The following is a 15,010-nucleotide window of genomic DNA, read 5'->3' as shown; positions in this document are numbered from 1 at the left end:
CCAGCTGCAGATTCTGGATCCAGATCTGGATTCTGATCCATATTTCCCCAAACTCCAGATATTCAGATCTAGTGGTTTGGAAAATTTTCCAGCCCCAAACTGAAAGATTTCAATTCTGAAAGGCCCCTGTGGTACCTTATGAGAGTTGTAGTTTGGGTGCCTCATTCTCCCATTCTCTTCAATGGGGCAGGCTCGCCTGTTGGACTTCAGCTCCCATGAAGCACCACCTCCGCTCATCAACAGTGAGGGGAGGCCGTGCATCATGGGAGATTGTAGCAGTCTGCATGGAATTTAGGCCTGGTCTACGCTAGAAAATTAGGTCGGCTTAACTATGTCGTTCAGAGATATGAAAAATCCACACTCCTGTGCGGCATAGTAAAGCTGACCTCAGTCCCCATGTAGACAGCTCTAGGTCAACAGAAGAATTCTTCCATTGACCTAGCTACCTACCTCTTGGGGAGGTGGATTCCCTACACCCAAGGGAGAATCCCTTCTGTCAGCATAGGTAATGTTTACACTACAGCCACTGTAGCATTTTAAGTGGAGACAAACCCTTAGAGGGAGGAGCATAGATTGCAGGAAAGAAGAGTTTGGAGGAGCACTATGAAGTCAGTCTGTTTGCACATGGCTGGAATGCTAACTGCAATTGCAGCATCAGATTAGGTTTAGAAACCTGGAGCAATCTCATGTTACTGCCCATGAAATAGAAATGAACTAGAATTTCCCTGAGACACTGTGGTGGTGTTTCTGAGTTGAACTATTTCGGTCCACAATATTTTGGCTTTTGTGCCAAAAACTTGAAGAAGAAAAAAACGTGTTTTCAGCTCTAGTTTACATGTTTACCAATACAAAGTTCTAGAGAGACAGCAGTTGGGAGAAACAAAGTGGCTCTTTTCAACCCAGATAACTTAAAGAAGAGATCTTCTACCACATTGCACCAGCACTTATTCAGAGCTGCTGCAATGACCAAAGTCTCACTAGCCCAGTTCTCAGCATTATAATTTATTTAAGGGAGTGGTGTCTGTAGCTGGAATTAGGTTTAATGAACGGTGGGTAATAGTCAGGGCTTACAGTTTTCAGCTAAAGAATTCGGGTCCAGAGTATCCTTGCACCCCCATAGGAGGATCAGAATACCAATGGTAATTAAAATCTTAATTAAAGTATATATTTCACCCTGTGCTACCTCACCTGGGAACTTTCAGTTTGTTGAACTGATCCAATTGGAGATGCAGCTGTCCATTAATGTATATTATATATTGCCGCCAAACAGCAAAGAAAGCAGCAGTGTCTACTCACCCTGGAAATAGACATCCTTCTTTTGTTCTAGAGACAAGCTACTAACCTTTGCCAAGTTACTGGGATCGCAGTAATGAATCGTATACTTGGATCGGCTCTAAAGTCAAATCTTAGCCTGGATCATGGCTCTTAGATCTATGCATGGAGAGGTCCTTGTGGTTGTTTATTACCCCTCCTTGTGTGTGGAAGGTGCTAACCAGGCCAAGGGTCCATGAATGGAGAGAATGGTGAAGGCATGGTGGACCTGGGGAAAGGACACTGTCCCCCACACATCTGGCTCTGTGAAGACTCCCTAGAGTTGCTTGTATAGCCCCAGACAGTATTAGCTTTTCCATAGTGCCTCCCATTGGAGGTTCTGGGAGCTGCTGCAGCCATGGGAAGCCAATAGTAGCAGGGGTCGTATGAAAGCACGCTGCCACAGCCCTGGGGATTTTGGCAGCCAGGTCTCGTGTGGAGGCACAAGGTCTCCGTGTGGTTGGTCTTTTCCTCCCACAAAGATCCACACAAATCCCTGGAGATGTGTATCTGTCTCCACAGGAGAGCCAGCCCAGTCCCTGCAATGGGACTGTGGCAGAAGGATCTTCATTGGGAGATGGTACAGGCCCACTGTAAGTGCTGACTTCTCATTCAGAATCCATCCAAAACCCACTGAACTCCACAGGAGATTTTCCTTGAATTTCAATGGGTTTTGAATTATGTAGTACAATGCCCCCTTTTGGGTATCCACAGAAAGTTCAGCCATCCCTGTAAGCACAGCCTGCAATCTAATACATTTAGAGCTAGAGGGCATGTCTGCACTGCAATTAGAAACCCGCAGCTGGCCCGTGCCAGCTGGGTCAGGCTCACAGGGCTCAGGCTAAGGGTCTGTTGAATTGCACTCGGACTTGGGCTTCTGCCTGGGCTCTGGTACCCTTTTACCTTGCAGGGTCCTGGAGCCCGGGCACCAGCCTGAGTCCTCATGTCTACACTGCAGTTAAGCAGTCTGTTAGCCCAAGCCCTGCAAGCCCAAGTCAGCTGGCACAGGGCAGCCAGGGGTGGCTTTTAGTTGCAGCATAGACAAAGCGAGAGACTCGTGCGAGCAATCCTTCCTCGTATGGGCAGTTCCAGTGAAGCCAATGGTACTCGTCCATTAAAGGGGTACCCAAGTGAGTAATGGTTTCCAGGGTCTGGGCCTAAATCACAAAATGCCCTAATGATTTAGTTTGTCTCTTTAAATCTGTTTCCTTTAGTCAACAGCTGGGCTCAGGTAGAGCAGGTCTGGCACCACTGTCCCCAAATGATTGGTTGCTTTAACAAATATCTTACCCAAAACTGAAGAATCCCTATCACTGGCGGTTAAGAACAGGTTAGACATCTATCTGTCAGGGATGGATTAGGTCGACTTGGTCTTGCCTCAGCATGGGGGGGATGGATTAGACGACCTCTCAAGATCCCTTCCTGCCCTACATAGCTGTGATTCTTAACAGTAATATAGGTCAGAGCAGTACGATTGGCAGGAAATTAGATTTCCACTTTCATTAAGAATAGTTATGATTTTTGTCTTATTTATTTTGGCTGAGATGATGTGCTAACGTTAATTTGCTCTTTGCAGCTGATTTGGCTTTATATATACAAGAAAGGAGAAAAAAAACCACCAACTTTTTCACTCCTGATTGCATTACATTTATTTTAGCAAGTGTAAATGAGTAGGAAAGGCATCACTTCCTACAAGGAACACGTGCCAGCCATGATGATAAATGGAGACCTTCGGTTTCAGTGCTATCCAGCTGTCAAACACTAAATAACCCTTCCCTCCCCGCAAAACGTGTAAAACAGAAACAAAGACCTCTCCATCCCTTACCAATGCCCTGATCCAGCAAAGCATGTAAGCATGGCCTTAAATGTAATCACCAGATGCCACAGGGCATTCTGTGGGTTTGCTCATATGCTTAAAGTTAAGAACATGTTCAAGTGCTTTGCTGGATCAAGGCCTAACTGAACATATAAATGACAAATAGCTTGCTCCATTATACTACATAAAGTGGAGACACCAACCCTTGAGGGAATGTAGAATTTAAAGCCGAGGCTGAGATTTGCAAAGGTACCCAGGGGAGTTAGGCACCCACATGCCTAATGAAACTCAATGGGATTTCGGTGCCAAACTGTCATAGGCTCCTTTGAAAATGCCAGGCGAGGCTTTCAGAAAGAGGAGCCTAAAGTGAGATTCCTAGAATCTTATTTAGATCCCTGAATAAGTGACTGGATTTTCGCCGCCCTGACCCGCATCTTTAATTAGGGCCTAGGTGCCCCAGTAAGAATGGGGCCCAAGCTGCCTGAATGGTAGAAATCAGACTTGGAATGGCTTCTCCTAGCAGTTTGTAAGGAATGAATTCTGAAATTGCTATGTATGCAAAACTTCCATTAGTGGCAGTCTAACATGCACACCAAGAGGGAATCACTATGTGCCAAGGTGCCCTATGACCTGAATTTCAATAATTATCATAGTTTGGCAATTTTCCTGAGTTATAGAATACAGTGTGTTCTTTTTGCTATTGGCTTCTATTCCTTAATCTGCTAGCACCCTGTAGAGTGACCTTCGGCAAGTCACTTCGCCCCCTCTATGCCTCTATTTCCCCTTCTGTAAAATGGGGATAATGGTACTGTTCTTCTTTGTAAAATGCTGTGAGATCTACTGTGTAAGATCTAGGTATTAATACATATACCTGCCCACGCAGCTCTGGAAGGTTTGAAATCAGCGGAATTCATGACTTCCTAATAACCCATTCAAATTAAAAGCCTAAGTGATTAGTCAAAGATACATCCGGCTGTGATCTGAGTCAGCCTCACTTTTCTTCACCCTGTAGCATCACTCAATTTAAAACAAAGCAATGTCCAAAATGAACAATCCAGCCTGCCTTCTGAGATATCATTTATTATTGCAGTAGGTGAAGCTCTTTGGGGGAAAAAAATTTGCTGTCCTTTTTGGCAACCATTCAGGAAACGATGCCTGTTCAAATATATTCAAAGGCTGCTTTAGGACCCAGGTGTCTCAACAAATGTTATGTTCTTGGCATATCAAAACCTGTTTACTTTTATTGTTAATACTTTCAGTTCTCTTCATGACATTGTTCTCGGCAGCCTGGTGGAAAAAGAGACATTTGTGCAGAAAGGGAAAATGTGCTTCACATACCTGAAATAATGTCGTGACCTAAAGCACTTCATATGATAGTAAGGATTTAGGCCTCCATTTTCAAAGCTGACTAATGATTTTCATGCATGGCCTGGTAAAAGTTAAAAGATTTTGCTACTTTAAAATACAGAGGGAAACAGAAGTTTACAACATGACAATAGTGTAATATGTACAGTAAACAAGGGCTTGCAGAAGCTGGACTATTCAGAGGATTTATTTGATCACAAAAGGAAATCACCCACGATACATTTGTTACATTTCATTTTCCATCCACGTTCAACCCCACTTATCAAACTGGTGTCAAGATTATAGTGAATTAAGTCAGTGGAATGCACTCTGCAGCCTTGGGGATATTTAGTGTCAGAAAGGAATGATCTCAAAAGGAAAATGGTATGGGAAAATGCTGAATTGCTTCAGTAATTCACACGGGTAAGAGACGATGCTCCATGCCCTCTACCCCCCCACGCCTATCAGGCAATGTCTGTAATTGATCCAAGTTCATTCTAAAAGAGCTTGTCCAAAAGGCCTGATCCAGAGCTCCTTAGAGTCAGTGGGAGCCTTTCTATTGACTTCAGTGGACTTTGGTTCAGACCCTAATTCAATATCCACATATAAATATCAAAATTATTATTTCAATAGAACAAGGAGAAAGTATTGAGCTTTCCCCACCACCACAACCAGCCCTTCCTTTGCAGGATCACTGTCAGAAAGCTGTGGTAGCTGCTTTCATGCACCCAAATCTTCCTCCCTGCGATGCCCACAGTGGCCCTGGCTGGCTGTTGTACAATCTATTCTATACTCCAGAAAGCTTGGTTCCAGACCCAGTTCAGTTTGCCAAGTGTTAACACGGCAGTTAACAAGCACATCGTGTACAAAACCCAAACTCTTGGACCCAGGGACTGAATAGCTAAGGATATTACGAAACTTATACTGCCCACATAGTTAATAGATCTGGGGGCCAGAATGGACCTCATGTATTACTGTGGCCATAAAGTTTCATCCAGTTACTCCTGTGTTGAGTCCAGTCACTTATGTGTGGCTAAAATATATCTGCCAGAAACGCCTCCAGTCTTGATGTGAAGGCTCCAAGAGATGGAGAACCCACCACTTCCCTTGGTAGTTTGTTCCAACGGATAACCACCCTCACTGTTAAAGAAACCCTGTGCTTTATTTCTAATTTGAATTTGTCTGGCTTTAACTTCCAGCCCTTGGTGGTTGTTCTGCCTTCCTCTGCAAGATTAAAGAGCCCTTTAATACCCAATATTTTCTGCCCATTAAGGTATTTATACCCTTAAAAAAATTAACAGATTGAGCCAGATCTTCAGCTGGCATAAATCAGGAAAGGTCCAGTGAATTCAAGGGGGCAATGACAATTTACACCAGCTGATGATGTGGCTTATTATCAAGTATAAAGAAACAACTGTTTCATCACAACATAACTGTAATCCTAACTTTTACACCTAGACTGATGAAGTCCGTTAACAAATGTTTGTTGTCTTGATGTTGGTATCTTAGTATCTTCTTTTAAGGAATGCTGTTAACATTTCTCTTTTATCAGTTAATATATTTACCAAATGGCAGCTGATTTGTTTTATTTATTTTATTTTTTTGCCAAAATACATGTAACTTTTTTTTCCTGAGAATAATGTATATCTAGCATGATAGGAAAAGGGTAGAGCATTGTTGATGTATGGTAAAATTATACATACTTGTATGTATTCTGTAGACTTTCATTTCAGGCAGATCAATATGTAGTTAAATAATTTTATGGGGTTTATTTCATTGGGGTTTTGTGTTGAATATATATTTTAAGACTGCTGCTGAAAGAGTAGTATTTATTTTGGGGTCAGAGTTAAGGTTGCTCTGTTGTCATTCCGGCCCCGGTTCTTGGAAGCATCACTGTTCAGAAGAGCGTTTAAGCACATGCTTAAATCCCATCAATTCCAATTCTTTGAAAAATGCATTTTAAAGCCCTTTACTGGTGCAATGTCAGGTGGTGCAATGTCAGAAGCTTCAGTGGAGTTATACCAGGAATAAATTTGGTCCATAAGGGTACTATTACAACTGACTCTCTATTTCCTTTCTGGGATATTCTCACCCCTGGCTGCTTTACCATTTAATTAATCTACTTCCTTAGCCACCCTTTCCTACTTGACTAGCCTCACACACTGCATTCCTTCTGAGAACTGGTCAGTGGAGGATAAATTCTTACTGATCTCCTCCATTCTCCTCTCTACATTGTGAATTTGGCACTATCTCTTTCCTGCCTGTCTGGGGGTCTGGCAAGCTATGAGAGCACCTGCATGTCAGCGAGCTGCCAGTGAAGATAAAACTCCCAACTCACTGGGAAATATATGATGTCTGAAAATTCTCTGTGAAACCGAAGAGAAACATCCCCTGTCATACAGCGCAGTCCAGAGCAAAAACAAGGAGTCCGGTGGCTCCTTAAAGGCTAACAGATTTATTTGAGCATAAGCTTTTGTGGGTAAAAACCCCACTTCTTCAGATGCATGGAGTGAAAGTTACAGATGCAGACATAAATATACTGACACATGAAGAGAAGGGAGTTACCTCGCAAGTGGAGAACCAGTGTTGACAGCGCCAATTTGATCAGGGTGGATGTAGTCCATTCCAGACAATAGATGAGGAGGTGTCAATTCCAGGAGAGGCAAAGCTGCTTCTGTAATGAGCCAGCCACTCCCAGTCCTTACCCCCTGAGTCTAGAGCAAGTATCCTTTCATCTCTTATATATTTCAGTCTCACTGTGAGGAATCTATGATTATACTGTGCAGTTGAGAAACCTGCTTAGAACCCCAAAATGATTATATATAGGACAGCACAACTATATTATACTGCTCTACTAGAGTAAAGATCATTGGCTGTTTCCAAAGTCAACAGCTCCCCCATGTGGAGGATCAAGGAAGTGATCACTGATTAAAGAGAAGAGCTGCACAAATATTTACAAAAAAAAAGAGGAGTACTTGTGGCACCTTAGAGACTAACAAATTTATTTGAGCATAAGCTTTCGTGAGCTACAGCTCACTTCATATTTACAGTGATTATTAGTGCAAGGTTTGGAAAGATTTAGAAAAGAGAGTGTGTTTGTCTAAAACTTGTCCAGACTTCACTGAGCTGGAATCTGAGGTGGAAGACTTTTGCGGGCAAAACTTACTTATGAGATTTTCAGAATATCCTGGTTATTGCCCAGCAGGAAGTACATCAGAATAGCTCCTCCCATAGTATTTCAGTGCCCTATCGTCCTCTAAGAGGTGAAGGCCTGGATTCTGGAAAGAGTGAAGAATGTGCTTAACTTAACAGGATTACTCACAGCACATAGGCTTCAGAGAGGGAGCATGGTCTGACGGTTATGGTGCTAGTCTGAGATTTGGGAGGGTTCATTTCCCTGCTCTGCCACAAACTTCCTGTGTGACCTTGGGCAACTCACTTGGTCTCTGTGTGCCTCCATTCCCCATTTGTAAAAAGGAGAGAATACCACTGCCCTACCCCACCAGGGTGTTATCAGGCTCTCACATGCAAAAGTGATGTACCCTTAGAGAGATAAAACAGGACTGCCCACAGTGAGTGAAGTGAAGCGTGTGCTTAACTCTTTGCCTGAATCAGAAAGTGAAAGTAACAAACAAAACTCTTCCAACTTCAGAAACGGCCAGATTCATTTTGAGGTTCAGACCAGTTCTAATATTATCCAAATCAGTTGTCAAACCCCTGCTAATTTCTTCTCTTATATAAACATTAGTGTTTGGGGGTTTTTTTGGTCATCTTTTAAATGTTTACAGACTTTGTACTTAAACAGATAAAGGAAATACATTTTGAGTATTGACTGTAAATAACATTTTACATAAACTGATTTATAAAAGTGTGCAATGTTACTTATACTTTTTATAGGCTCTGCATGGTCTCTGCATTGAAACAGTATTGGGTGTGTGGGCTAGCTGCTATTTAATTAATGAAGGGCCAGATTTGCATTTGGTGTAAATCTGTATTGTTCAACTGAAATCAGAACTAATTTCTTCATTGAAATCAAGGCTCTTTAGCTGAGAACCTGATCTGCTATCTTGAACCTGTACATCTCAAATCAGTTGAGTTCAGCTGAGGCGAGGGGAAGGGGGAATTGTGTGATAATTGTCTCTGGGATATATAGCATTGCTCAGACTTTTCTGGGACTAGCATTCAGGACACATGGGTTTAGTTTTTAGCTCTTGCTTTAAGCTGGAGCTGACAGCACACTGAGTCCCTAAAGGGAAATGAAGTGCTTCATGTTGCTCAACACAGATCATTTCAGCCAAGTGAGGAGAATAGGTGTTGATCTACAAGCACTTGTCTCAGCCTCCATCCTTCAGCAGGCAGAGGTGAACATTACCAGCGGTGGGGGATGGACGATGGGGATGGAGAGAGAATGAAGTAAGTAACCATTTCTGTCCCAGTGAGCAAAGCTGTAATTTAGACATTCACATTGTAAGCTGTCATTTATTATGGGAAGTGATTTTAAAAAGCGTATTGAGGCTATAATGTATTACATTGCTGTCAAATATACACATACACAAGTTTATCCAGACTTACAGAAACAATCACCAGTAAATCCCTACTTTCCGTGCATAGTGAAAATCTCATTTTGCAATCAACCTCTGTATAATGCCAGGGGCTAGTGATACTCATTCATCATTATTAATACCAGCAGGGTACATCACTTTTGCATGTGCGCCACTCTGCCATGTACATTGGCCAAACCGGACAGTCTCTACGTAAAAGAATAAATGGACACAAATCAGACGTCAGGAATGGTAACATACAAAAGCCAGTAGGAGAACACTTCAATCTCTCTGGGCATTCTATAACAGATTTAAAAGTAGCCATACTTCAACAACAAAAACAGACTTCAAAGAGAAACTGCAGAGCTACAATTCATTTGCAAACTTAACACCATTAATATGGGCTAGAATAGGGACTGGGAGTGGCTAGCTCACTACAAAAGCAACTTTCCCTCTCTTGGTATTGACACCTCCTCATCAATTATTGGGAGTGGACCACATCCACCCTGAGATGGCCTTATCAGCACTAATTCTCCACATGTAAGGTAACTCCCTTCTCTTCATATGCCAGTATATTTATGCCTGTATCTGTAATTTTCACTCCATGCATCTGAAGAAGTGGGTTTTTTACCCAAGAAAGCTTATGCCCAAATAAATGTTAGTCTTTTATGTGCCACTGGACTCCTTGTTTTTTTTTTAATGTACAGTCACTGTCAAAACCCCTGCAGATGCATGGCTTGTGCACATCAGTTTCTTCTGCTGTGGTGCTCTTAGACACCTTTAGCCTCTGCACTGCTGGATCAAGGGCTCTGCTGTGAGAGGTTGATGAAAAGCAAGAACTTCCTCCTGCTGCTTGTGGTTTTACTCCAGCTGGGCTACCTAGGGAGGTGGTGGAATCTCCACCCTTAGAGGTTTTTAAGGCCTGGCTTGACAAAACCCTGACTGGGATGATTTAGTTGGGGTTGGTCCTGCTTTGAGCAGGGGGTTGGATGACCTCCTGAGGTCTCTTCCAATCCTAATTTTCTATGATTCTAACTCAATAGCATTTTAAATACACGCAAGAAGTCACTATCTGCTGTTGCTATATGCCTCTAGCCCAGAAAAACAAAACAGCCTCTGTTAGGAGCTGAAAGCATGTGGGTTTCAATCAGGTGAGTTAGCAAAATAAAGATGCTTCTTTTTTGTAAGCAAGTGCTTTCTGGACTCACTTGCACTATATGTAACTTCATCTAAGCTTCCCTAGAATTCACTGTCAGATACAGGGTTGCCAATTGTGGCTGGACGTATTCCTGGAGGTTTCATCACATGCCTTAATCTTTAATTAAAGAGTAATCTTTAATTCCTGGAGACTCCCGGGCAATTCTGGAGGGTTGGCAGCCCTAGTCGGGTCGTCCCCCCCCTCCGAGGCCCAGAGAGACAAGGTGGGTGAGGTATTGCACAGACAGGGGTGACACATTTTCATTCTGTAAAGGCGCAGCGTCAGTGATGATAGGCAAGAAAGAATAATCCTTCCTAAGGGCACAGGTAAGTTATCCTTCAGCTGGCAGAAAGTGATGCTGCTGCGAGGCCCCGGCTGAGGTTCTTTGTAAAAATGTAGGGTCACGTGTTCCGGTTGATCCCACTGATGTCAATCTAGGGCCTGTGAGAGCACTGCTCACCATACCGCACCGCCACAGGCCACCGCTGCGCGGGCGAGGGTGCCCAAGGCGGCTGGCTGGGCACCTCCCTGCCCGGGGCGGGCGGGGGAGCAGGTTTCTGGGTGCTGATGCTCAATGGGGCTGTCTGTGCACCAGGTAACACATGGGGGGGGGGGTTGATTCTGTTTGTTGCGGTGTCACCGGGGGCGGGCGGCGAACACCCCCAAACTGGGGTGGCTGGTTCACAGCCAGCGCCGCGACTCTGCTGCCCCACGGGCTGCAGCCCCACCACCGGGACCTCCAGCCCCGAGCCTTGGGTGGATGCTGGGGGGGGAGGGGAGGCAGGGTGGGTCAAGCCAACCTCAGGCTGGGGGGCCTGACCCAATGCAGGGAGGGCAGTGCTGGGGGAGGGGAGCGGGGTCCCCAGGGCAGGGAGGGGTGGAGGGGGCCCAGGCTCGGGGCGTCTTTTTTGCCGCCTTCTGTTCTGTGCCCTCATCCAAGATGGCCGACTCGTTGGGGTCCTTCTGAGGGAAAGCGGCCTCGCTGCCCATACTCAAGATGGCCGACGAGTAGCGACCGGCAGCTCCCTGTGGGGATAGCGGGGGGGAGGGGAGGGAGCTGTGCTGCCCACACCCAAGATGGCCGGGGAGGGCGGGGTGACGCTTCTGATGCGCACTGGGCGGCCATCTTGCGTTTGGGCAGCAGGCCAGCGGCAGCGTCGGTGGAGCGGCACCCCGCGGCGCAGCTATGGTGGCCGTGGCGGGAGGCGGAGCGCGGTCCCCCGGGCTGTACCATCGCGCGGACAGAGGGGGAGAGACCTGCGCTGCTGAGCCCGGCGGTACGGCGCGCAGCGCAGCGCGGGCAGGAGCCGAGCCCCATGAGACTGCGCGAGAGCAGCGCGCTCCGCCTGGCAGGGTAAGGCTGGGCTGCCCCATAGCTACGCCCGTGTAGCCTTCAGCCCCTATAGCTCCGTCCTGCCCTCCCCTATAGCTGCACCCTCCCCGCCCCATAGCACTACAGTCCCTGTAGCTATACCCTGCATGCCCCTATAGCTCCATCCTGCCCTCCCCTATAGCAGTGCAGCACCTATAGCTACACCCTGCCCGCCCCATAGCACTACAGTCCCTGTAGCTATACCCTGCATGCCCCCATAGCTCCATCCTGCCCTCCCCTATAGCAGTGAAGCACCTATAGCTACACCCTGCCCGCCCCATAGCACTACAGTCCCTGTAGCTATACCCTGCATGCCCCCATAGCTCCATCCTGCCCTCCCCTATAGCAGTGCAGCACCTATAGCTACACCCTGCCCGCCCCATAGCACTACAGCCCCTCTAGCTATGCCCTGCCTGCCCCTATAGCACTACAGCCCCCTGTAGCTATGCTCTACCCGCCCCATAGCTCTGCAGCCTCTATAGTTATCCCTTGCTTGCCCCTATAGCCCATATAGTTAAATCTTGCCTATCCCATAGCTCGACAGCTCTCTGTAACTATACGCTGCCCAACTCCTGAAAGCAGAAACTGTGCTGATGAGTAAGGGCAGGGGGCTGCCCCATAGCTATAACCTGGCTGTCCCCTATTGCTATCCCCTGCCCACCCCCATCTAGGTAGACACTGTGCTGATGGAGAAGGCTGGGGCTGCCCCTATAACTATACCCTGCCCAACCCCATAGCTATATCCTGACCAGCCCTGATAGGCAGCCACTGTGCCATTGGATAATATGGCTGGAGCTTCTCCTATAGCTATATATTCTGCCTGGCCCCTATAGACAGACACTGTGTGATAAGTAATTTGGCTAGGGCTGCCCTTGTAGCTATACCTAGCCTGTCCCTTATCTGTGCTAATGGGTAAAATCGGAGGCTGCCCCATAGCTATATATTCTGCCTGCCCCTCCTATAGACAGACACTGGGCTGATGGCTAAGGCTGGGGGCTTTTTCAGGGACCCTGTCCCCTATAGCTAATCCCTGTGCGGAAGGGTAAGTCTTGGGTAACACTGACTGCCTCCCACAACTGAATCCTGTGCTGTAGGGTTTGCATGATAGTTGCCCGACTCCCGTTGGCTCCCTGGCCCCCTCTAACTAAGCCCTGCTCTGATAGCTGCATGACTGTCCTTGCCACTGCAGCTCAAATTGCTGCTGTGCTAGCCACATGTCATCACTGGCACCTGCCCTCAGCTACATGTCTTTGCTCAGTTAAAACTGGTACAGGTGGCAACTTGAGGTTGAGCACTCTATGGTGTTTAATAGTGTTAGTGTTGCTGTGCCAGCCCCTGCCATGCATGTTACTCCCCACACTGTACTGGCTTGTGCTCCGATCCTGCAAGCACATGCTTAATGTGAATAGTCCCTTTGACTTCAGTGGCACTGGTCACATACCTAAAATTAAGCACATGCTTAAGAATTTGCAGGATCGGTAACTAATTTTTAAAATTCCTGTCCGTGTTACACCAGCACCTTTAAACGATGGAGAGTCAGAGTATTTCAATTCCTTCTTTTTTAAAGCCTGAAATTGACATACTGCAGGGAAAACAGTGAAACGAATTAACTAACTAAACTGCTGCAGTGCGCAAAGTAAGCGGACTGAGAAAAGCGAGGCAAATAACTTTTTTCTCTAATCTCTTTTGATTAGTCATTTTAGGATGTGACTCGTAACTCGGCACAAAACTTTCAGACAGAACTGTTATTTATTTGTTTTGCCAGAGGACAGTGTCCCTTCATAATGCTGCTGTCATCAATTGGATGTGCAGACCTGCCAGGTTTCAGACTTTTGGAGGAAGTCGCCCCCATATGGAATAAATTTTAAAGCAGTTTAATTTTATTGCCTCTACTTTTGCTCTTGAAGTTGTCTTTTAACAAGACCCACCCAGACAAATCAACCTTTCTTCAAAAATAGTTTCCTTAAATGGTCCAAGTTTTACAGTCCAAAACTGCGATGGCCCAAAAATTAGGGACGGGAGGTGCATTTATTTATCTATTTATTTTCTTTTTAAAGTTTGTATGACAGATCATGCATTTGTTTGTATCCTACTAATCAGAGCCCCAGTTCTGCATGCACTTACGCTTGTGCCCAATTTTACACATGCGAACTCAGTGGGACCCTTCAGGCACATAAACTTAATCAATTGCTTAAATGTCTGTAGGATCAAGGCTTTCTAGCTGTACTGTAATGGTCCTTTTCAGCATAGTGCTATACACTCTTACGTATGCAAATTCCATTTATCCAAAAGTTCTAGTTATCCAAGTCCGGAGTGTGTCCCCCTATCTTAGTTAATTATCCGCTTATAACTTCTCCATTAGCCTCTAAATGCTAAGATAATTTACAGCAGTGCATCTGTTTTACTGCTGTAGGGTGAATTAATGTATCCGCTTACAATGTGGTTCTGTGGCTGCAACATTGTGTCCAGTTCAAAGTGCAGCATGTGTAACTATTGTGGTTGAATCTACATCTCAGGTCAGCGCTCCCCTACCATCTCGGAGCCCCGCAGATGAAACATGGCCCCTCCCAGTGATCAATGGGACAGTCATCACTGAGGGACTGTGGTCAGGCATAGTCCTGGGAAGGCAGCCTGAGCACTGGGACAGGCACAAGGTAGGCAAGGTGTTCAGGGGAGAGGTTGGTACATATAGCATCACCATTCATTGGCTCATCATCTGGAATGGCAAGAGCAGGAGCCAGTCAAGTAAAGCAACATCCCTGAGTGACTCTTCAGTCTGCCACACCCGGCTGTTCCCAGACCTATGGGGTATGTCTGCATGGCAGCTGGGAGCAACCCTCCCAGGCCAGGTAGCCGCTAGCAGGACTTGAGCTAATGTGGATGTTGTGGCTCAGGCTGGAGGTTGGGCTGTCCACCCTAGGGAGTCGGGTGGGTTTGAGAGCCCGAGCCACAGTGTCCACATGGCTATTTTTAATGTGTTAGCTTGAGCCCCGCAAGCTCGCTCCCAGCTGCAGTGTAGACATACCCTTGCTGCTTCCCAGCCAGAATCTAGCTCAAAATAGCACTTCTGTTATTCCAAACACTAGGTTATCCAAAAGTGTTGGATGGCTGCCAGGCCCTCTGGGCAAACAAGAGTGTACTGGATCTGGTCTTGAATGGATTTTATCGTCACAGTACCCACATGAGATAGGGAAATATCCTTGTTTTACCCATGAGGAATTGAAGTAGAGGATTGACTGTGACTTGCCCAAAGTCCCTCTGGGTGGAGCTGAGCTAAGAATTGAGCCCAGGTCTCCTGAGTCTCAGTTCAGTGCCCTATCCAGTTCTTATCCATTCAGGGGAGTTTTGTGTATTCTTAAAAATGTATATCCTGTATAGTTCACAACAGCCTTCATCCTGCAATTGGATCCACCTCAGTGGTCCTATGT

The 15,010-nt window shown here is 45.9% G+C and overlaps 1 protein-coding gene across 5 annotated transcripts in view; it reads left to right on the top strand.

The window, feature by feature from the left end:
* The first annotated feature begins 11,342 nt into the window (after window positions 1-11,342).
* LOC119852601 (GDNF-inducible zinc finger protein 1-like) overlaps window positions 11,343-15,010 on the top strand; it is a 28,997-nt gene continuing 25,329 nt past the window's right edge. For all 5 annotated transcript variants that reach the window (XR_006280386.1, XR_006280387.1, XM_038393993.2 and 2 more), the window contains exon 1: window positions 11,343-11,564. Coding sequence is in view for 3 of the 5 variants with exons in the window: in XM_038393993.2 (XP_038249921.1) it covers window positions 11,527-11,564 (38 nt within the window). In the remaining 2 variants the exon portion in view is untranslated. The remainder of the gene's footprint in view (window positions 11,565-15,010) is intronic.

The sequence above is a fragment of the Dermochelys coriacea genome, chromosome 3 (assembly GCF_009764565.3).
Source record: "Dermochelys coriacea isolate rDerCor1 chromosome 3, rDerCor1.pri.v4, whole genome shotgun sequence".
Classification (NCBI taxonomy): domain Eukaryota; kingdom Metazoa; phylum Chordata; order Testudines; family Dermochelyidae; genus Dermochelys; species Dermochelys coriacea.
This window is presented reverse-complemented; position numbering and strand designations above follow the sequence as displayed.